This window comes from Schistocerca cancellata, chromosome 4, assembly GCF_023864275.1.
Source record: "Schistocerca cancellata isolate TAMUIC-IGC-003103 chromosome 4, iqSchCanc2.1, whole genome shotgun sequence".
Lineage (NCBI taxonomy): Eukaryota > Metazoa > Arthropoda > Insecta > Orthoptera > Acrididae > Schistocerca > Schistocerca cancellata.
In genome coordinates, this window is record NC_064629.1 from 433,660,912 (window position 1) to 433,684,815 (window position 23,904).

General features: G+C 40.8%; 1 protein-coding gene across 2 annotated transcripts in view; it reads right to left on the reverse strand.

Moving 5' to 3' along the window:
* The window catches only part of LOC126185159 (autophagy protein 5), a 144,286-nt gene that overhangs the window by 9,724 nt on the left and 110,658 nt on the right, over positions 1-23,904 (reverse strand). The window contains exon 6 of one of the 2 annotated variants that reach the window (XM_049928004.1): positions 12,813-14,992. The exons of the other annotated variant lie outside the window; for it this stretch is intronic. Coding sequence (XP_049783961.1) covers positions 14,883-14,992 — 110 coding nt within the window. The 3' untranslated portion in view covers positions 12,813-14,882. Of the gene's footprint in view, positions 1-12,812; positions 14,993-23,904 lie in introns of those variants that run through there. 2 annotated transcript variants of the gene reach the window in all.

Sequence of the window (23,904 nt, forward strand, 5' to 3'; positions counted from 1 at the left end):
GCTGTCAGTACATCAGACCTACCATTGCATCAGATACCTGTGGAATGGCTTGACACCGTATGTAAACAATAAAAATTAGATTTACTTGCTGTAATACTTATCATCATATTTTAATAATTTGAGATCAAAACTACACTCATGCTCATAAATTAAGGATAATTGCAGAATGTGGTGCCACACAACATGGCACTACACAAAACTGGCGATAATAGCATAGGCACATAGGGAACACACATGACACAGGTCTGTAAGTCCACGGTATTGGTGATAAGATGAGAAAACCGTCCCAAAACACACGTGCTACAAAATGCCACTGTTTCCTGCGCATGTACGCATCAATATGGGATATGATCACCATGCACACATACACAGGACGCACAATCGGTTGGCATACTCTGGATCAGGCGGTTGAGCAGCTGCTGGGGTATAGCCTCCCAGTCTTGCACCAGTGCCTGTCGAAGCTCGTGAAGTGTCCTAGGGGTTTAAAGACGCGCAGCGATTCATCGATCGAGAGCATCCCAGATGTGCTCGATGGGGTTTAGGTATGGAGAACAGGCAGGCCACTCCATTCGCCTGATATCTTCTGTTTCAAGGTACTCCTCCACAATGACAGCTCGGTGGGGCCGTGCGTTACCATCCATCAGGAGGAAGGTGGAACCAACTGCACCCCCAAAAAGGCGGACATACTGGTGCAAAATGACATCCCGATACACGTGACCTGTTACAGTTCCTCTGTCAAAGACATGCAGGGGTGTACGTGCACCACTCATAATCCCACCCGACACCATCAAACCACAACCTCCATACAGGTCCCTTTCAAAGACATTAAGGGGTTGGTATCAGGTCCCTGGTTCACGCCAGATGAAAACCCGGCGAGAATCACTATTCAGACTATACCTTGACTCTTCCGTGAACGTAACCTGGGTCCATTGTTCCAATGACCATGTACTGTGTTCTTGACACCAGGCTTTATAGGCTCTCCTGTGAGCAGGGGTCAGTGGAATGCACCTTGCAGGTCTCCAGGCGAATAAATCATGTCTGTTCAGTTGTCTGTACTCTGTGTGTCTGGAGACGACTGTTCCAGTGGCTGCGTTAAGGTCCCGAGCAAGGCTACCTGCAGTACTCCATGGCCATCTGCGGGCACTGGTGGTGAGATTTCAGTCTTCTTGTGGTGTTGTACACTGTGGACGTCCCGTACTGTAGCGCCTGGACACATTTCCTGTCGGCTGGAATCATTGCCATAATCTTGAGATCACACTATGTGACACACGGAGGGCCCATGCTTTGACCTGCTGTGTTTAACCAGCCTCCAGTTGCCCTAGTCTGCAGGTCAAATGCACCGCATGGTCATACCCCGAGATGATTTAAACCTGCAAACCACCCACCAGAGCGTTGTTTCACCATGTATCAGCATTATCCTTAATTAATGAGCATGAGTATAGATTTTAAGGAACAAAGTGGTAATGAGCAGTAAAACCCACTCTTGTGAATTGTTAAACAATAATTGCTAAATATAATACTTTGTAAATATAACCTATGTATATGGAGTTGTTCTAGTGTGACACTAACTCAAAGTTTAGGGAGAATTTCTTGAAGAAAGGAGGACTGTTGCCTGGCAACCCTGTCCTGGTACACCAATAAATTGTTGAAACTATTGCTCAACACAGACAGTAAGAGACCCAAGTCCGACTCAGTGTGCCACAATCAAAATCTAGAGCATGCAAAGAGTATCAGTACTGCAAAAGTTAGGTAACACTCATAACTCAGTGAGCAGAGCTACAGTAAGGAGAGCAAATGGTGCGGTGTGACAGACCCACAACATTGTTCTGCAAACTCTACAACATGGAATAACAACAGGCAACATCCGAGCTCTGCTCCAAGTGTTCTAGTGGATGAGACACCATGGTGTCGACAGGACCACTGACACCTCTGGTTAAGTGAGGGCTATTGGCCACCTAACCTGCTATAATGACATGTCGTCTGGCTTTAAATACCCCTGTTTTGGACATCTTGTCCTCAATGTCTGATCATTCCATCTGCTTCACTGATCCTGACGGAATAACCATCTTACTTGTTACAGGTTAATTCTGCAGGCAAACTGTGATGTGCTGCTTGCCGTCTGTTTGAAGACTTCAACTATGAGACTGCAGTCTATTGGCTGTGGGTGAACTTAATCATTCCATGCCATCACTTCTGATGTGTCGCAACCGTGACTGATAGAAGATACAAACCAACTGGGCCTTCCCCTGGTAAAGGGCCAAACAGATTTACTGCAAGCCGCCATTGTCTACTAGCTGGATGGGTGCCCGATTGCTGCCTCACAGGCTGTACACGTATCGCCTTCTTGGCTGTAGCCTGTGTGTGCTGGGGGAGACCTGGATGCTGGAAGACGCTGAGGATGCAGATTCAAGCATATGTCCCTCTTTGAGAGTGCTGAAGCCATCATGTCCACAGAGTTGCGTCCGCACGGCACCTCGCGTAGCATCACTACCACAACCCACACCCATGCAGTGTGTCAGACCTGCCGCAAAACTACATGGAGCCCTCAGGATGCTGCATCTAGCATTCCTCGCTGACACTTGAGCAAGCAGCTTGACCCATTTGCTGAGTGCCAGGGAAGACAATATTCATTGCAGCAATCACGTTAACAAAATGTTATTACAGATACTGCCGTTCCACTGACAACTTCTGGCATAAAACTGTAACACTCACCGGTCCTTGGAGCTCCATCTCCAACACTTGTAACATCACCACTTCAGCTGTCCATCTTTGATGCCCACTGACTGCCTGACCTGAGAGGTTGACCTTTACAATTGGCATCAGAAGTGATTGACCATGTTATGACTGGTGGTTGGAAGTGGACCTCACGATAATGTGGTACGCCAGTATGACTGGTGTGTGGAAGTGAACACTGATTGTTGATAGTGCACTACATAACACAGTTTATTTATTGGTGATGTAATTTGCATTATGATGTGACAATGATGACTAATTCATGGTTTATTGTCTGACTTCAATGATTTTATGTTTGCTAATATGATACTGTAAATGCTTTTAAAGGCCTGATGGTTAGTTGACCGAAACTGGTTGTGTAAATAAAGATTTTATCAGCAACTCTGTGGTAATCATGACACTTTTCAAAGTGGGAAAAGCCATAACCGATGTCGTATGAGCAAGCTAGGTGGTCAGCAGGGAACTATCCTAGGGAGCAGGTCTGCGAGAAGAGAGATTCAGAGAGTAAAAAGGAAGAATTACTACTATAGTTTGAACCCCATCTTGCCTAACAAAGTGAGTTGTGATCCCCCTGGGTGCACTAAAAGTAGTATACAATTTTTGCTTTTTGGGCAGCAAAGTAGCTGGTGTCGGTCAAAGTAGAGGTGGTCTAAACTGTAGACTGGTAATATGAAGAAAAGCATTTCTGACAGAGAGGAATTTGTTAACATTAAATATGACTTTAAATGTTAGGATCTGTTTTCTGAAGATATTTGTCTAGAATTTAGCCTTGTGCAGAAATGAACTGTAGAAGATAAACAGTTCAAACAAGAATAGAATGTGAGCTTTTGAAATATAGCGCTACAGGAGAATGTTGAATATTAGATGGGTAGATCAAATATTAATGACGTACTGAACTGAAATGGGGAAAAAAGTGGAAGGCCATGGCTTGGATGTGGTAAGCAGGTTCAATTGGATATAGGTTACAGTAGTTATGCAGAGGTGGAGCGAGACACTAAGACAGGCTAACATACGAGACTTGCACTAGACCAGTCTTTGGACTGAAGATCACAACAATGAGATCTAATCATCAATGAGTGGCTTCATCTGGATAGATATGGCAGAAGATAGTTTTGGGCTCACTTCCTCGCCATTATTGAGGCTAGACACAGTGTCATACAGTATTAGTGTGATGCTTCTTGAGGGTGCCTAATTTTTTGTCTGGTGCACTGATAGCACAACACACAGTGTCAACATCAGTGTGCTGACTTTTGTCAAAAGACCAACTCACCCAGATTCTCATAATTTCCTGTGATAGCACAGTAGAAAGCTGAGGTAGTGAACTTGTCAGAAGCTCTGATTAACCAGATCCACTAACTGGCTATACTCCACTCAAATGACTGCCCCCATCTGTTTGCTCCAGCTGGACTGATTGTCAGACAGTGACAACTACAGTAAGTGAACAACAATTTGGAACTATTACTTCCAAGTTACCCAAAACTGCTGACTAGCCCTATTGCTAGGCCAAAAGGAAGGGAAGGGATGATTAGGAATTTATATTGTGGATGAAAAGCTTCATAGAGATAGAGCATAAGCTGTTGTTGGGGAAGGAAACTGAGTGTGTCCTTTTCAGAAGAACGATCCCAGCATTTTCTTCAAGCAATTTAAGAGAATCACAGAAAACTGGCCAAATTTTAATTCTGGCACTCCCAAATAAGGATCCAGCATCTAATCACTGTGCTGTGTGTGTGGTTTGAATGGAAGGGAAAAGTTAATAACAGGTTAAAGCTGTGAGATGCCAATGACCTTGCAGCAGTGGTAACATTGGTTTCCATCAGTTCACTGAAATTAAGCACCGTAGGGCTTGGCTAGCACTTGGATAGGTGACCACCGGGTCTGCCGAGCATTGTTGGCAAGTGGGATGCACTCGGCCCTTGTGAGGCAAATTGAGGAACCGTTTGATCAATTAAGAAACAGCAACTCTGGTCACAAAAACTGATGACAGCCAGGGAAGCTGTGTGCTGACCATACGCCCCCTTCCATATCCGCATCCAGTGATGCGTACCAGCTCAGGATGCTCAGGATGTCATGGCAGTCAGTCAGAGCTCTTGGATCTTCTGATGCCTGTTTGTAGAGAGAGAGAGAGAGAGAGAGAGAGAGAGAGAGAGAGAGAGAGTAGTAGGATTGCCTGTATGTCTCCAGGTTAGTCAACTGGAAAAGCACTGCTTGCAAAAGTGACTTCTGGGATGGAATTTTGGCCAGTTTTAATTTTTATGTACATTTAACACAGTGGATATTTAATCAATTTCACCAAAAATAAAAGATTTCACACCATATTACGTGCTTCTTATCCAAAAATTACTCCGTAAGTTCCTTTGTGTTGTTTTAAAATTTGGTTGGACAATGACTTTTTTCTGAACCTGTATTGCACAAAAGAGAACTCATGCTCTTGGTATTTATCCCAAAATACTGTACCTGTTGTTTACCAAAAACTGTCTTGTGAAGGAAAATGGCTCTGAGCACTATGGGACTTAACATCTGTGGTCATCAGTCCCCTAGAACTTAGAACTACTTAAACCTAACTAACCTAAGGACATCACACACATCCATGCCCGAGGCAGGATTCGAACCTGCGACCGGAGCGGTCTCGCGGTTCCAGACTGAAGGATCTTATTGTTGTTGCTTTATAAATGAAGTATCAAATGTCAGTTAGAAATTGATTCCAGGTGTTTCCTTTACAATCTTGTATTATTATATAAGTACATAGTGAGAACATTTAAAAACATTGTGTGCAATTTTCCTGCTTATGTGATAGTAAACAGGAGGAGTTTAATTTGTCTGCAATTGACTAAGAAAGTTATGAATTCACTATGAAGCAATAGGGTCAATACGAATCATCCAAAACTTTTCTACATGTATTACTAATGCTGTGTGGTCGAATATCGAGAGCAGCGCAAGAAGTAATGACCACCACGGAGATACTGTACAGTAAACTGGTATCATGAGATGCCAATGAGAAGCTAGGAAGAAGCTGGGTCTCCCGTAGTTCCGAGGCACCTCTGCCCTGGAATAGCATTGCCAGAGGCCAGGAGAGCAGTTCTGTTTGAGGTCAGATCCTGCCCACTTCCATGAAGTTCCTATCGGAGTAATGTCGGCACGCTGCCTTCTCGCCATGACATAGCGCGTGTCAGCCATCAGGGAGTGAAGAGACTTACGTCTCCTGTAAACTGTGCCTAAACGCCAACACTATCAGAAGTGTCAACAAGTGTCTACGAACTTGTGTTTTCTAGTGACTGTAGTGAAGCTGCAGTATGGCCCTTCTGAACTTGTATCAGTTTGCCACAAAGTAATCATGTCTTATTTAGTGTGTTCTGAACTGCTCATCAACACGTGCAGTTTAATAGTTACAGCCAAGCCTGGTGAGCAAAGATAAGTTTTGTTGCAATTAATTAAGTATTACTTATTTTGGGTGTACAAAGTAACTGCATTATTACTGGTCACCTCAGTGTCTAAGAAGTCGTACACATCATCTGGAAAATTATCATGAAAAACTTACTACTTATACCGCAGTACCACATTATGGAAACAAACTTACACTATTAGTGGCCGGGAAATAGTGATTTTACAAAAATTTGCTCAGAATAAAGAATACTGTAAGAAATTAAACTAACTTAGTTTTTTTAAAAATTGTCACAAGTTATTCTTTTATTCAACTTAATGTGTCACACACAGGATGGTTGTGTTTAAACAGACCATAAAGAAGGCTAAGTGAGAAGTCTTCATCAAATGCAAAAATAACAATTTTGCCTACAGAGTTATCAAAGAATATCAGGAAGTTCTGATTGTATATGAAATAAAATTAAATTTGTTTGTCCAGAAGTTCCTGATCCATATCTACAGAGACAAGATTTTGCAAACTATTTTAACTCATTTGATATGCTGGAGCTCTGATGATATCCTTGCACTTGACTTGAACTACTTTTTCCTGCTGAAGCCCATACGTCTGGCCTAGATGTCTTTCTATGAATGACTGTTGGAAATATCTAAATGTCAGCTGCATCAAAGTTAAGCTTATTGCTATCTCCTTCACACAATTTGATGTGAAGAAGTCTCATACCCAAATTTGCAAATTCTGTAGAATAGGTAGTATCAGACAGATCATACCCAAATTTTAATATAACATAGCCTGATTACATATGATGATGCTTCATTCACTCATACAGAGATTAGCATCTACTATACAAATGGTACTTATTTCTGTGTATTTTTATATATGTATTCACAGATGTACCTGCATGTAACCCCCCCCCCCCCCCCCCAACTGTGCACACTTTTACGCACAAAATTTTTATTACTGTGAATATTATTATCTACATAAAGCTCTATGTAGAGGCTGATAATAAATGATGCTGTTATTTCCAAAAATGTGATCTCTTATGAGAAATGTTAATAGTCTGATCTTTCAGCTGATCAACAGCTGGAGTGATGACAATATTGTACATATACCCAAAAGAAAACTAATGTATATAAGCACAGCCAATGATGAATCACTTGAATCAGTGTCATCATTTATATACCTCTGTATGATAAAAATAGCACAAACATGTGAATCTTAAAAATGGTAAATGTAAACACCAACTGAAATTCATTTGCAGTGTAAGTTCTTTGTGAAGGAAATTGCTTACAAGATGATCATGAAGATCATCTTTTGGCACAATGCATCTGTCTTACAATATATCAAATTAAGGAAGAAAATATAAACAAAAATGGCATGATTTGTGACAGGTTTCTCTATTATACTGCATGTCATATGAAGTGCCAATTTTTAAAACTGTGAGACTGTTACCAGCCACACACTATTTTAAGAACTCACTCATCCCCCCACCCCCCTCCACTCGCACCATTTTTTTCTGCTTGTTGGACCCATATCAAGAACCAGAAGATTTATGACAAACAACATGTTTGTTAACTTGTGCATCTGCTTCATACGGGAGCTGTTGTATGCTGCAGTAAGTGGTTTACTTGAAGATGAGTGATTAAGTACTTCTTCGTCTATCCTAGATATCGCCTCTCACATCTGATTTATTGTATGAGTCAGTTTCAGTTTTGATTATAAGCAGCATATGAACATTAATTATCTTTGCATGCCTGTCATTTGCTAAGTTGGAATCTTCTGTATTTCATTGCAACCAAAAGAGTGCAGATAGTACGTATTTTTTCCAATTGCTATCTCGATAAAAGCAAGACATTGTGATATGTACTGAAGTCCACAGCCATTATCATGCTTCATCCCAACAGCAACCATGAATGGAATTATAAAGGAAGGAAGGAAGGAAGGAAGGAAGGAAGGAAGGGAGTGAGTTTAGGATTTAACATCTCTCAAATAATTACACTGTCGGCAACAGATCTCAAGCTGAAACCAACCATCCTGTATTCGCCTCAACTGATTTAACGAAACCACAGAATGACACGATGACAAGGAACACTGATACAAGGAACCCTCTGCTACACACTGTGCAGTAACTTACAGAGTAACTAAATAATCGTGCAGTAATTTTCATTTATTGCAACCTAAGGTCTGGCATTTAAGAAACTGTTTTGAAAACCAATGTACTTTATTTTACTGCAAAACCACTGACATTATCTTAATGAATAAATAAGTTGTCAAAGTTCCAGAAATGCATTCCATTCTGAGTAATCCAGTGTTTCTTGGGATCCCCACACACTTTTGATAAATCAAAGCTAATTCTTTATTTTTGATCTGATAATAACAATATTTTGTACAAGGAGACATAACTACCAACATCTGCTGGAAAGAAAGGAATATGAAACCTTCACAACATCAGTTTGGAATGCCCTTAAATTTAACTACTGTTCCATGTAGCAACGTAACAGTAGATACAAAATAAACCTCTAATCATACACTTACTATTACAAAATTACAGACACAATATTTATTTTGAAACACATTTATTTGTCACACTGAAAATACAACAAAACATACAACAGCAGCCCACACCTTCAGATACCATTGAAAACAAATATTCACAGTTGGTAGTGTTGACACAATGTATAATAAGTACTTACTAAAATGTGAAATACATTTTCCATCACTGTGACTAATGAAGCACATGAATACTACGTACAACATTAAGTACCTCATGGAATCAGATTCACAGTACAGAATGAAATACTTAAGACTTTTTAAAATAAATTACTACAGATATTAACACAAAGTTCCTTGAAAATACAGCTACACTGGACATCTTTAGATGGTTTCTCTTTTTCAAATATGAGATCACATAAATCACAACAGTGAAATTGAACTTCAGCTTAGGAATGATATTTTGCTTAATAACTGTGGAATCATTTAGGATACCAAGTTAAATGTAAAATACGAATAGGCCCAAATACTCTACACTAAAATGAAACAAATTTACTTTATTGGCACACAGTATTTACATCTGTACTTGAATGTATTCCTTTCATTCTGTGCAATAAACATAGTTAAAAGAAGCAATAATATGACTTCTGCTGCTTTACACAATTTTTATAACAACATATGAAAGTATAAATAATAATCCATACATGGGAGACATCTATTGATTATCCTGAGGCCAAAACTGTTGTATTTTTAATCTAATATAAATGACATGCATAATTAAACTATTTGACATTTCTGCACTGAGAAACAATTACTAATTTAAAGACATTTCCTTATATTTCTTCCTCTATCTACATCCTAGCACAGAAGGGAAGAAATGACACAGCAGACTATGGAGTTTTAAGGCACATTCTTCATTTAACAATGCACGAGACACTTAGCCTATTTTGTCATGTAGTTATTTCAGTGGCAGTTAGTCTACTTCGAAATAAAACATCTTTAAGGGGCTGCAACCTCCATGTTATCTGGCACAGGACATAAAGGTAAAGTCATGTAACTAAGTATGCAGACCAATGTACAAAACTAATTATTTCATAACATACATGTGTAGTTTTAAAATGGCCTGATTGCTGAAATTACTGGCAACAAATACTCAGAGATGAAACTGCAACCAACCAGCATTCTCATGAAATATATTACAAAACCTAGAGTTACTCATGCAATTTAACTAAAGGCATTTTCAGGAAGACATCGTAGCCATTCAGGCAGTTAATACAACAAGAAAATGTATGTACCACATGACTAACGTCCAATGACACACTAAATGTAAGGGTGCCAGAAGAGGTCACTCTGACCACCTTGTTTTCTTGTCAGCTCATTTCAGTTAATTATGTTTCCACATTGCACTGGAAACTTATAACACTTACTACCAAATCTATCAAGATGTTAGATACTCCAGACTGTTTGGCTCATTCAGTACACACAGTAACAACACTGATTCGAGAACAATAAGTAAAATCTAAATCTCTTCTTACAGTCACAAAAATGAGAGCCTGCTTCCTAAGCCTTAGAGCTTTACCATTCACTTAAGTACAGAACTGGAAGAAAATTGTACTCTACTTTGTCAGACAAAGCAAAAAATCCTAACAAATCAATGGTGACCATGTATAATAAAGCTGTGTGGTATAATAGCTACACTAATATAGTGTGGCAACATTACATTCCTGAACATTTAAGTGCCTTTATAAATGACATAGGACAGAGGCAAGTTATCATATGTTTTAAATTTTTTTACAGCCCCTGTAAGATACTCTCCAACATCTCAAAATTATTGGCCACATATGAACATTTATTCAACAGTCAACTGAGAGCATTTAATAATTCCAATCAAAATTACAGAATGTTCTAATTATTATACAAGCTTTCTGGAGAGACTCACAATGGGGACTATAATGTCAGTTGCTCCTACTTTTTAATTTCTAATATATCAACAACACAAAGAAATACTGATATTTATACTATTAAAAATATAAGCCATAATTTAAACTTTTTATACTTTGATCGATTAAAAAAATTCTAGCTTGAACATTAATGTATTCAAACGTAAGTAATTAAAAAAAAACTGATATATGTAACAAATGAGTTTTCTACTTTTACTGCAGCATTATCAGCACATTTTATTTTAATGTTGGACCATATTTAAGAAAAACCTGACATGTGATACCCATTGAAACCAGTGTGTTTTCATAAAAATAACATTGTGGTATATTATCATAGAGTAATTTGCTTTATGATTGTCACCAAATAACAACAACATATTTACTTGAGCATGCTCATTGCTATAGAAACAAATAGTAAATGTACTGAAGCTTTGCAAGAAGAGTTGTAAAACAAGTTTGTCTCTTAGAAACCCAACAATGGTAACATCATGATATGATCTATAAAACATGACTACACAGACACATACCCAGGAAAGTGTCATTGGACGACACAGACTCATACCCAGGAAAGTGTCACTGAAGATGACAATACACCAGTAAAGTTCACAGTGCTCTCCCCCCCCCCCCCCCCCCCTTTCCATGTGTGCAATATCAGCAGAATTGCCATGTCCTAAGAAGCACTACTGTAATTACAGCACAATATGTTATAAGGCTTCCACAGAATGCAATAAGCACAATGAAGAGTTAAAGTACTCCAACAATCTGACACAAAAGAAATCTAAGTAGGAAAATGCTGAGCACAATTTTTGCAGTGTAGAGTTTGATTACTGGAGAAATTCATCATTAAGTTCTTGTCTGGATGAATACAGTTACCTATCCTCTGAAGCATATAAAAAAGATAACTTACTCGCAGTATTTCTTGCAAACAATGTTCAGTAAAACAGTTTGGGGTATAATTATCATCATACTCAAATTTCAGATTGTTAAACACAGATGAAAAAGGAATCACAATGCTGTTAAAAATAAGGTCTAAAGCAGTTTGGTATGTAGAGTGTAACAAAGGCCGTCTTCAGAGATGTCTGGCTTTTTCGGCATAACTGGTGTCAAGACTCACTGTGCCAGGCTATTGTTTCATTATTCTTTATAATTTGGTGAACTACATCAATTGTATGCGAGTTTGCAAAGATTACAACACATTATTGCTGGCTCTACGGGAACAGTTAATGTCATGTAATTCTGATTCATATTCAGTGGTGTCTCCCAGTAGCAGATACCCCATTGACTGCCACCCTCAAACCCTAATATAGTACTAGAAGAATGAAGAATGTGTGTGTCAGCATAACTTTTTTCATGTTTATGCAAAGATAACAGAAGTGAAACCTCCAATCATGCTCAAAATTTGTATCAATGAGTCCGCAGCTCGTGGTCTTGTGGTAGCGTTCTCGCTTCTCGCGCACAGGGTCCCGGGTTCGATTCCCGGCAGGGCCAGGGATTTTCTCTGCCTCGTGATGACTGGGTGTTGTTTGTCTTTCATCCCCATCGACACGCAAGTCGCCGAAGTGGCGTCAACTCGAAAGACTTGCACCAGGCGAACGGTCTACCCGACGGGAGGCCCTAGCCACACGGCATTTCCATTTTTTTGTATCAATGAACAACCTTGTACAGCAGTATATACTTGTCTCCTAAAGATAGCGTACATCAACCTGAGAGTGGAAGACAGACATGGATAAAGCAAAATAGCTAAATATTTAAATTGAAAATTTCCATCAAATGAAACAACTTTATTCTACTTACTCCATTAGTATTTGTTCCATTCTTCAGTTACTTTACAAAGCACAACTGTATATGAAATATCATAAAGTATCAGCACATAAAATTCACAATCTGATTTTCATGTGATCTACCCTAAGTGATTGGGCAAAGGCTGGAACTGGAAGTCCCCTCCCAAATATTTCCAATTTGGAATCCCTCTGCTAAACCCTCAGCCCACTGGGATATTCGGCTGAAAAGATGAAATTTCTACAGTAACATACCCTGTTGCACTCAGAAGTATGGAATAGAAGAAACACACCAATGAGTTGACTTAACTAATTGTAAAATGGTGTAACTTGACAAATCAGAATCTAGTCCCGCCTATTGCTGCAACTAAACTTTGCCACACGACAAAGTCGGGTGCATTGTTTTTTGTGATATAAGGATATCAAGAAATATAGGAAAATGCGTTTGTCGACAGGCATGAATGTTCGATTTTAATGATACTGAGTTAATTGACGAGCAGAAAAAGGAACAACAAAGTAACACTAAAAGGCAATGAGATGCTAAGGTAAGACAGCTATAAAATACAGCATACAAAATATCGAGTAGTTACGAGAGTAATTTCAGTGCCTTCCACAGAGAGGAAGAACAAAATGAAAAGTGCATAACTCAAAAATTCTATGCACAATTTACATAAATGTGCTATGAAGCAGCTGTGTCTCTGCAAGGTTAATAGTGCAAACAAACACCAACTTGATCTTTCTACCAGGAGTGCTAGTCCTGCAAGTTATGCGGGAGAATTTGTGTGACGTTTGAAAACTAGGAGAGAGATACTGGCAGAATAGAAGCTGCTAGGGCACATCGGGTGTAGTGCCTGGCTAGCACAGTTGGTAAGAAACAGGCAAGATTTTGGGTTTGAGTCCCAGTTGGTGACACATACTTTTAATCTACCAGGAAGCGCGCGCGCGCACACACACACACACACACACACACACACACACACACACACACTGCACGGTAAAAAATTCATTCAAGAAACACCAATCCTGACGAAAAGTACAGCTTTTTCCTTATAAATTCCACCTCAAATAATGAATAAGTGATGGCCAAATGACAATGTTCATTTCTAATAGCAAATGATATTGTGGATCAACATTTAATTGTGGCTTCTTATGTCTTAGCATACACAGCCTTTTGCAAGATAAATGTTTTAAGCATCTCTGACAGCAGTCTAGACTAAAATCCTAAGCAAATAACTCCGAAACTTGGAAATAATGCGAGGTTCACCTTCAGGCCTTACAAAACAGTATTTTATGCACCTTCTGCTGAAATATCTTTCAATGAAAGTGGCAAATTGTTCCTGTTTTCTTGAAGCAACTTGGGACTCAATTGAGAGATTATTTATCCACACTGTGTGTCACAGCACTCCATTTGTAACAATACTGAGGAGTGCATTAAGTTCAAATTTCTGCAACTTACGCACGCGCGCGCGCGTACACACACACACACACACACACACACACAAACTATAAACTGCCGTGTCACTCTGTTTACTGTTTGCAATAATGCTAACTTTAAACTGTACTTATCACAGAAATAAACTCGTATACATAAAACACGGTACGTAAGAGCATAGTACAACTGGGATATAAAAAATGCATGAATTACTGGGTGGATATTGATGTTAAGAAAACCAATAACAACTTGGTATTCCTGATTTGGAGCAGGTGTCTTCATAAACTTCTACAGAGAATATCAGACAAGTTTTTTTCTTTGTTTTCAGTAGAAAAGCAGCAATGTGAAGAGAAGCACATTACGACTGAAAACTATATCTCAAATAACTCACTTTTTAGAATGTAACCGTTAATCAAATTCTGGATGAATTACAAATTACCACAGTCTATCATTACTGAAAATACTGCTATGCACAAGCAACCATATATAGATTTGGAAACTACTTGTGTGATATAATAAGGTGGGCACAGAACAATCATCCACATCTGGGAATTCTAGTTTTCTAAAATAAGAAATTCTAAACAGGTATTTTGATCCACTGTATAAGGTTATCTGTTAAGGCTAAGTGACAATATACAAATGTGCACAAAAATGTACACAAGTTTACTCAACAATCCAGAAAATGTACCTCACTTATATCATGGACAATAAAAATGAAGAGTTTTAAATGAGATTCATAACACAATTTTCCACACCCAGTTACAAAGCAATATAATCTAGTAAAGCATTTCAAAGAGCATACTTTCATCCCAATACATTTAATACAATTACACTCAAAAAGTACATGTTAAGAATTCCCACCTGTGTACTCTATAATTATAACCAAACCTAAGACATTATGAGCTAATACAATTTTGCACAACAATGGACAAGAGAACAGAAAACTGCTCCAATGCACCACAAAATGTATACATGATAGTGGACTAGGCAGGTATCTTAAATAAGACAAAATATAAAAATATAAAATAATACATAAAATAAACAGCAAAACAAAAACAACTAGTCTCAAAGAGAAAATAACATGAAATTTATAAAGTCCATAAATTAATAAGAAAATAAAGCTATATGCTTAAATATTATGTGTGAACACACAAATGCAGGAAGTTGTCTGGGTAACTGAGATGTTCACTCATCCACTGCAGAGGAGTGTCTAATGGAGGTTCAATTCCGTGGGTTACCACTCGTACTGGAAAATAAAGACAAGCTTTTTTATGCCAATGACTTAATCTGAAATCATACACCTGTTTCAAAACAAAAAAGAAATACTATTCTTATCATAAACATTAAATACTGTCACTATTATCATATGTCCTCCTTTTTCAATACATTTAAATATTATTAAAATTTGTTTAGAACAATTGTGCAAAGTAAACAGAATTAAAATATCTAAGCTGATCACAATTATACACTTAGAAAGTCATTTCTTAGGTTTTCAATGTTGAGCATCAACTGATTTTTTCCATAAGCTAACGAAGTTTTCATCCATTCTCTTTCTCTGTGTGCCTGTCGATGACACCATTTCTGCTATTCGGTGATTTACCTCTCTTATTTCATTCTCGTGGTCCCTACTCGAGATTTTCACAAATTCAGCAAAATGGTAGTGCAATCAACCTCTAACATCACTCCTCTAAATTTTCCCGACAAACTTCTTTCAGAAAACATTTCTTTCAGGGATTCCTATTTATGTTCACTGAGAATCATTTACACTTCTGTATTATCTAGTCTGATCTGCAACAATTCTCACAATTCTTTAAATGCCTTCCTTCACTTCAATGTAATATGGACACTAAAAGCTTGAGAAATACTTTACAAATGCTTACATTAGAGTCTTATGCATCATTCCTATAAAAACATATAGTGCACCTAAGCAAATGTCTTCCATTTGCCTTCCCCACTATGGTGTTATAGTTTCATTACACATTTCTTTAACCTTTGGCAGTTTAGAAGTTTACAACTAATCCAGTAATATAATACAGTTTTGTTTTGTTTTAGGGTGCAACAACAACTAGGGTCATAAATGCCCATGTCAGAGACGTAGTACACAAAGAGAAAAAAGGTGTTAAAAGGCTTACACGTCAAGCCCAACTGACAGAAGGAAAGACAACTAAAAACAGGGACTTGGAGAAAGGTCCATAAAATACACCATGAGAAATAGAGGTCCTGAACTTAAGATTAAGTGTCCTTTGCCATATTGCGACGACCGACAAAATGTGAAACGTGGTAAACAGTCTGCACGTTGTTCACCAAAACAGCCAATAAATCAAAAGGCAAACATAAATGAGAGAGTTGTTGTTGCTGCTGTTGTTGTTGTCTTCAGTCCAGAGACTGGTTTGATGCAGCTCTCCATGCTACTTTATCCTGTGCAAGCTTCTTCATCTCCGAGTACATCTACATCTACATACATACTCCGCAATCCACCATACGGTGTGTGGCAGAGGGTACTTCGTACCAAAACTAGCTAGCATCTTCTCTCCCTGTTCCACTCCCAAACAGAACGAGGGAAAAATGACTGCCTATATGCCTCTGTATGAGCCCTAATCTCTCTTATCTTTGTGGTCTTTCCACGAAATGTAAGTTTGCGGTAGTAAAATTGTACTGCAGTCGGCCTCAAATGCTGGTTCTCTAAATTTCCTGAGTAGCGATTCACGAAAAGAACGCCTCCTTTCCTCTAGAGACTCTCACCCGAGTTCCTGAAGCATTTCCGTAACTCTCGCATGATGATCAAACCTACCAGTAACAAATCCAGCAGCCCGCCTCTGAATTGCTTCTATGTCCTCCCTCAATCCGACCTGATAGGGATCCCAAACGCTCGAGCAGTACTCAAGAATAGGTCGTATTAGTGTTTTATAAGCGATCTCCTTTACAGATGAACCACATCTTCCCAAAATTCTACCAATGAACCGAAGACGACTATCCACATGCTTGTCCCACTTAATTTCGCTCTGCACTGTTACGCCCAAATATTTAATCGACATGACTGTGTCAAGTGCTACACTACTAATGGAGTATTCAAACATTACAGGATTCTTTTTCCTATTCATCTGCATTAATTTAAATTTATCTATATTTGGAGTTAGCTGCCATTCTTTACACCAATCACAAATCCTGTCCAAGTCACCTTGTATCAGCAAACAGCCGCACGTTGCTATCCACCCTATCCCAAAGATCGTTTATGTAAATAGAAAACAACAGCGGACCTACCACACTTCCCTGGGGCACTCCAGATGATACCCTCACCTCCGATTAACATCACCATTGAGGACAACATACTGGATTCTATTACTTAAGAAGTCTTCGAGCCACTCACATACTTGGGAACCAATCCCATATACTCGTACCTTAGTTAGGAGTCTGCAGTGGGGCACTGAGTCAAACGCTTTCCGGAAGTCAAGGAATATGGCATCTGTCTGATACCCTTCATCTATGATTCGCAAGATATCATGAGAAAAAAAGGGGCGAGTTGTGTTTCACAGGAGCGATGCTTTTTAAATCCGTGCTGATGCATGGACAGCAACTTCTCTGTCTCAAGGAAATTCATTATATTCAAACTGAGAATATGTTCGAGAATCCTGCAACAAACCAATGTTAAGGATATTGGTCTGTAATTTTGAGGATCCGTCCTTCTACCGTTCTTATATACAGGCGTCACCTGCACTTTTTTCCAGTTGCTCGGGACTTTACATTGGGCAAGAGATTCGTGATAAATGCAAGCTAAGTAAGGAGCCAATGCAGTAGAGTACTCTCTGTAAAACCGAATTGGAATCCCATCAGGACCTGGCGATTTATTTATTTTCAACCCATTCAGCTACTTCACAACCCAGTAAATACTGCAACCTACATCCTTCTGAATCTGTTTAGTGTATTCATGCCTTGGTCTCCCTTACGATTTTTACCAGCTGCACTTCCCTCCAATACTAAATTGATGATCCCTTGATGCCTCAGAACATGTCCTAGCAACCGATACGCTTCTTCTAGTCAATTTGTGCCACAAATTTCTCTTCTCCCTAATTCTATTCAGTACCTCCTCATTAGTTATATGATCTACCCACTTAATCTTCAGCATTCTTCTGTAGCACCACATTTCGAAAGCTTCTATTCTCTTCTTGTCTGAACTACTTATCATCCATGCTTCACTTCCATGCATGGCTACACTCCATACAAATACTTTCAGGAAAGACTTCCTGACACTTAAATCTATACTCGATGTTAACAAATATCTCTTCTTCAGAAATGCTCTCCTTGCAATTGCCAGTCTATATTTTATATCCTCTCTACTTCGACCATCATCAGTGATTTTGCTCCCCAAATAGCAAAACTCATCTACTACTTTGTGTGTTTTATTTTGTAACCATCAAAGATTGAGGGCACTGAGCAAAAAGTGGTGGGGGAGCACAACAAATGGTGATTGCTAAGAAGACAGTGTCCAATACGCAACCTTGCTAAAATGATCTCACCACAGCGAGAGGGCCATGAGGAGGTTGTCCAAGCCACTGGGAGAGGTTTAATTCGCTAGAGCTAGTTCCCATGAAGGGAGAACCAGTGGTGATGCCAAAGTGTACACCTCCTGTGGCCAGATGGGAACACAGAGATAATCAAAGGGAATGGAATGGAAGAACTAATGGGCTGAGGCACGAGGACTGCAGCCTCGGCAACAGCATCAGCGGCCTTGTTTCCCGTAAGACTGATGTGACCAGGGACCCAGATAAACATCACATTGACTCCATCAAGAGTGAGTAAGTGACAGCTGTCCTCGACCTGTTGCACCAAAGGATAGATGGTTTACAGCACACAGGTGATCTGAAGGGCACTGATAAGAGTCGGAGCAGATGACACAATTGAAAAGCCTGTGTCGCCGGATGTACTGCCTGGCCTGATACAGGGTGAAAAGCTCTGCTTAATACTGAGCAGTGTTCCAGAAGCCAACACCGAAAAACGTCTGTGCTAACAACGAAGGCACACCCAACACCACAATCAGTCATAGAGCCATCAGTGTACACAAAGGTACCATCGCCAAGTTCCATGTGAACATCGTGAAACTTAAAACGATAGAGCGAGGATGGAGTAGTGTCCTTAGGAACGGAATGAAAGCCAAGATGAACACGGGCCGCCACACGATGCCAAGGTGGTGAAGGGTACACACCCATTGGGAAAGTGGCAGGTGGTGTGAAGTTAAGCTGCTAGAGCAACACCCAAAAGTAAACTCCACAAGGCAACAGAGAAGAGGGAGACGCCCCTTACTGCTGATCAAAGGAGTCATCAAAGAAGGAGGCACAGGATGGGTGGCCAGGCAGACAAATAGCATGTGTATCTGCCGAGGAGAAAATCACGGCAGTATGACAGTGGTAGTTCGGTACCTTCTGCATACAGACTCTAAACCGGGCTAGTGTAAAAGGTGCCAGTGGCCAAACAAATACCACGATGGTGGATAGTATTGAGATGCCATAAGAGGGACGGACGTGCATGTGCATAAACTAAATACCCGTAGTCTAGTTTTGAACAGACAAGGGACCGGTACAATTGGCGGGGGGTGGTCCAATCTGTGCCCCAGAAAGTACCACTGAGGACACACAGGGCATTGAGGGACCGCATGCAGCAGCTGGCCATGTGGGAGGACCAAGAAAGTTTCCTATTGAGCATGAGCCCTAGGAATTTTGTAGTTTCAATGAACAGAAGACAACTGTCCAAGATGTAAAGACAGTGGAAGAAACCAATTGTGCCGTCAGACATTCATACAAACGCTTTTGTCAGTGGAAAAGAGAAAGCCATTGTCAATGCCCCATGAGTAAAGATGATCGAGACAATACTGAAGACAACACTCAAGGAGACAAGTCGGTGGAAAACTGCAATAGATAGCAAAATCATATCACTGAAAAAGGAGTCGGAGATGCATGGCGGGAGACAGGCCATTATCGGTTGGTTGGTTGGTTTGTGGGATTGAAGGGACCAGATTACTAGGGCCATTCGACCCTTTTTCCATGAACTTGAAACACCCACAAGGAATAAAAACAAACAATGGAGATGACAAGAGACGACACAGGGCAAGAAAGACACAGACAGAGACCAAACAAAAGGAATTAAAATCACAACAAGTGTGACAGTGGTTGGCCGACCATAGAAACAAAACAAAGGAAAAGAATACCACCAAGAAACGCACTGAAAACTCCAGTCTAAAATCGTAGGCCAAAGGCCAGACTCAATACAAAAAAGACAAACACTCAGATCTAGTGATAAAAACCCCCTGCATGAATAAAACTCAAAATTACATCTGACAATGCAGCATCATCTGATAAAAGTGCAGGAAGTGTACCAGGCAGCGCAAACGTCTGCCTGAGCGGAGTTAAAAGTGGGCAGTCCATCAAGATGCGGACCACAGTCAACGATAGCAAAGAGGACAATGCTCAGGACGGAACACTGAGGCACACCATTTTCCTGGGTAAAGATGTCCAACAAGGCAGAACCCACATGTACATTGAAAACTTGGTCTTTTAAAAATTCCTGAAGGTAACGGAGCATGCAGCCATGGAAGCCCTGGTGTATTGAGAATGGAGGATACCAGTCCCCCAACAGGTATCACAGGCTTTCTCCAAATCGAAAAACATGGCCACAGTCTGGTACTTCCGCAGAAAACCATTCATAAAATGGGTGGACAAAGTGACAAGATGGTCAACTGCAGAACGGTGCAGTGTGTTTGAAATCCACATTGTGCAGTGGTTAGTAAATTGCAAGACTCGAGCCACTATACCAGCCGGGCATGAACCATACATTCCATCACCTTGCAATAATAGCTGGTGAGAGAAATGGGGCAATAACTAGAAGGAAGGTGTTTATCCTTAACAGGTTTAGGTATGTGTATGACACTGGTTTCATGCCAGCATCTGGGAAATGTGCCATCTGCCCAGATGCAATTGTACATATGAAGGAGAAAGTGCTTGCCCGCAAGAGAAATGTTCTGCAACATCTGAATGTGAACATCGTCTGGACCTGTGGCAGAGGATCAGGATGAAGTGCATTGTAGCACTCACGATTCTGAGAAGCGAAGGATATTGTCGAGACTCCTCCACTCATTTCAGATGGAGGAAGGCAGGGTGATAGTGGGTGGAGCTTGAAATCTCTGTGAAACAGTGGCATGCACAGTGTCATCGCATTCTTGCAGATAGTGTTGGAGATAGCAATAGGGTCCACGATATCATCTGCTATGGTCAGGCTGGAAAGTGGGGGATGGACCTCGGTCCCAGAGTGTCATCGGAGGTTGGCCCACACGATGGAAGAGGGACTGGAATTGGTAGAAGACCTAGTAAATGAAATCCAGCTAGCTTTTCTGCTACCTGCAAGAATGCGACGACACTGTGCACGCAACTATTTTTAACAAATGCAGTTTGCCATCGTAGGACGATGGTTTAAAATTCGGACAGCACGTCTCCACGCACAAATTGCGTTGTGGCATGCCTCAGTCCACCGAGGGACTGGGACACGGACCAGTAAAGAGAAAGTCTGAGGAATGAAACGTTCTGCGGCAGTAAGGATAACGTTTGTCTCTACCTGGTCATCACAACTGGGGAAATAATGTTCATCAAAGGTCGCCAGGGAGGGTAAAGCCTCCAGTCAGCCTTGGAAAGCTGCCATTTGGGTGTGCATGTACGTGGGGCAGGACTCAGCAAATGGATAGCACATGGGAAATAGTCGCTTGAGTACATGTCAGAGGGAACGGACCACTAGAGACCATGGGAAAGCTGGGCAGTGCAGAAGGAGAGGTCCAAATGGGAATAGGTGTGCACAGAGTCTGAAAGGAACGTCGCTGCTCCTGTGTTAAGGCAGATGTGGTTAAGTTGATTGAAAAGGTAAGCCATGAGGGCACTCCTCCGACAGGTCCTGGGAGAGCACCAAATGGGATAGTGTGCATTAAAATCACCATGCAGCACAAAAGGGTGAAGGAGTTGCCCAATAAGCTGGAGGAAATCTGCCCTGGTGAAATCGAATGACGGGGGGATGTAAACAGTACAAAGGAAGTGAGGAAGGAAAATGCAGACTGCAACATCTTGAAGGCAGGTAGTCAGGGAGACGGTTTGACTATGAACGTCATCCTGGATGAGCAGCATGACTCCCCTATGAGATGGAATGCCGTCCTTGGTGGAAAGGTCAAAGTGGATCACAAAGAAATGCGAGAGCTCAAAGTGGTCATGAGGACACAATTTTGTTTCCTGGAGGCAGAGAACAAGTGGACATTGTGATTCCAAGAGCAGCCTAAGTTCTCTTGTTGGCTCTAAGGCTGCAATTGGAGGAGAGTCATGAGGACGAAAGGGGAGTAAGGTACAAATGAAGGGCTGCCATCTCAGCAGCTGCCAAGTGCCAGCCTTCAAAGACTCACTGGTACAGGGGACAGAGGCTGGAGGATCCTGCTCTACAAGGTCTACAGAGGCATCAGCATTCTCCCTTTGTCAGTGTGTGGAATATAGGGCAGAAAAACTCGTGGCAGTGCACAACAGCGGCAATGAGGTCAGCTGGGTGAGGATATTATGTGGCAACACCATCACAGAGGATCTCCAAGCCGGCGAAGGAGAAGACTGTTTGCCTTTGATTGATTTCTTGAAGCCTTTCTGGTTGGCAGAGGAAGACTCAGATATTTGTTGGCTGGAGGGACATAAAAAGTCATCACGGGAGCATTTGTTCTGCCGTTTCCAGCCTGCCAGTCCTGTACCAGGTGACTTTGCTCCATGGAGCAGTTGGACAGCTGGAGGAGGAGACGGAGATGCTACTGTGACAATGGGCGATTTTACAACTGCACTGCTACATTTGAGGTCGCACGACTGTGTGATCGTGTCCTTCACGGAGCAAGTTGTAGCAAGAACAGTACTGTAAGTTCCGGATGGTAGAACGCACGGTTTCCAACTAGCCAACAACGTGCGAGCGACCGGGTACGGCACAGTTTCCTTCACCCGTATCTCCTGGACAGCACGCTCATTGAGATACATGGGACAATCTCAGGAGGGGGTTGCACGGTCACCATTGCTATTGATACAGCGGGAAGAAGAAGGCAGACAATCACGCTCGTGAGCATCCCTACAACAGGTTACACACTTGGCCAGGTGTTGACAGAACATTCAAGTGTGGTGGTAACGATGACACTGGTAGCAGCACATCGGGTTTGGAATGTACTGTCGGACTGTGATTATTTCATACACTGCTTTATCAAAAGTGAGAAAAAGAGTGCACATGGGTACTACTAAGGATGCATCTTCATTTTTAATCACCCAATGGACTGCAATGACACCCTGATCAGAGAGGTACATTTCGATTTAGGCCTTGGTCAGACCATCGAGCAGCCTAGTGTAAATAACACAATGGGAAGAATTCGGCATTTGATGGGCCTCGACATGAACAGGATAGCTGTGGATGAGTGAAGCTGCAAGTAGTAATATGATACTACAGAGCTATTTCATGTTTATCTTGTTTTTATGTGCATTTAAGCATAAAATCACAGACTAATACTGTCCAAGTCTTTCTGCATTTCCTTACATCATCCAGCAATGTTACTACCCTACAGACATGATCAGAGAAAACCAGCACTGCTGACTACTCTATGTACACAGAGAACATTTGTGCTCCCATTACAGGTCCGAGAAGTATACCTGATGTTACTCTTGTTTGAACTAAAGATTGGGCTTCCAGATCAGTTCTATCAGACAATTTTTTGAGTCAATCAGATAATTGGGAAAATGTTTGTATTATCCTGTTCTTGTTGCCAAATGGCAATGTGATAAATACCTAATGCCTTTAAGAAATCTAGCTACGTAGAGTCTACGAACATGCCTGTAGTTGGCTCAAATGGCTCTGACCACTACGGGATTTAACTGCTGTGGTCATCAGTCCCCTCCTGTAGTTATTTACAAGGACATGCAATAGAGTCCCTATTATTTTTAGTATACATAAACAATTTACCATGTAGATTCAGACACGCTACAAGATCATACGTTAACAATACTGCTGTGTACAAGAAAGTATCACTTTTGGACGATGTAAGGAATTCTAGAAAGACTTGGACAAAATTTCCACTCAGTGTAATGAAAGGCAGCTCTCTCTAAATGTGGAAAAACGCAAAAT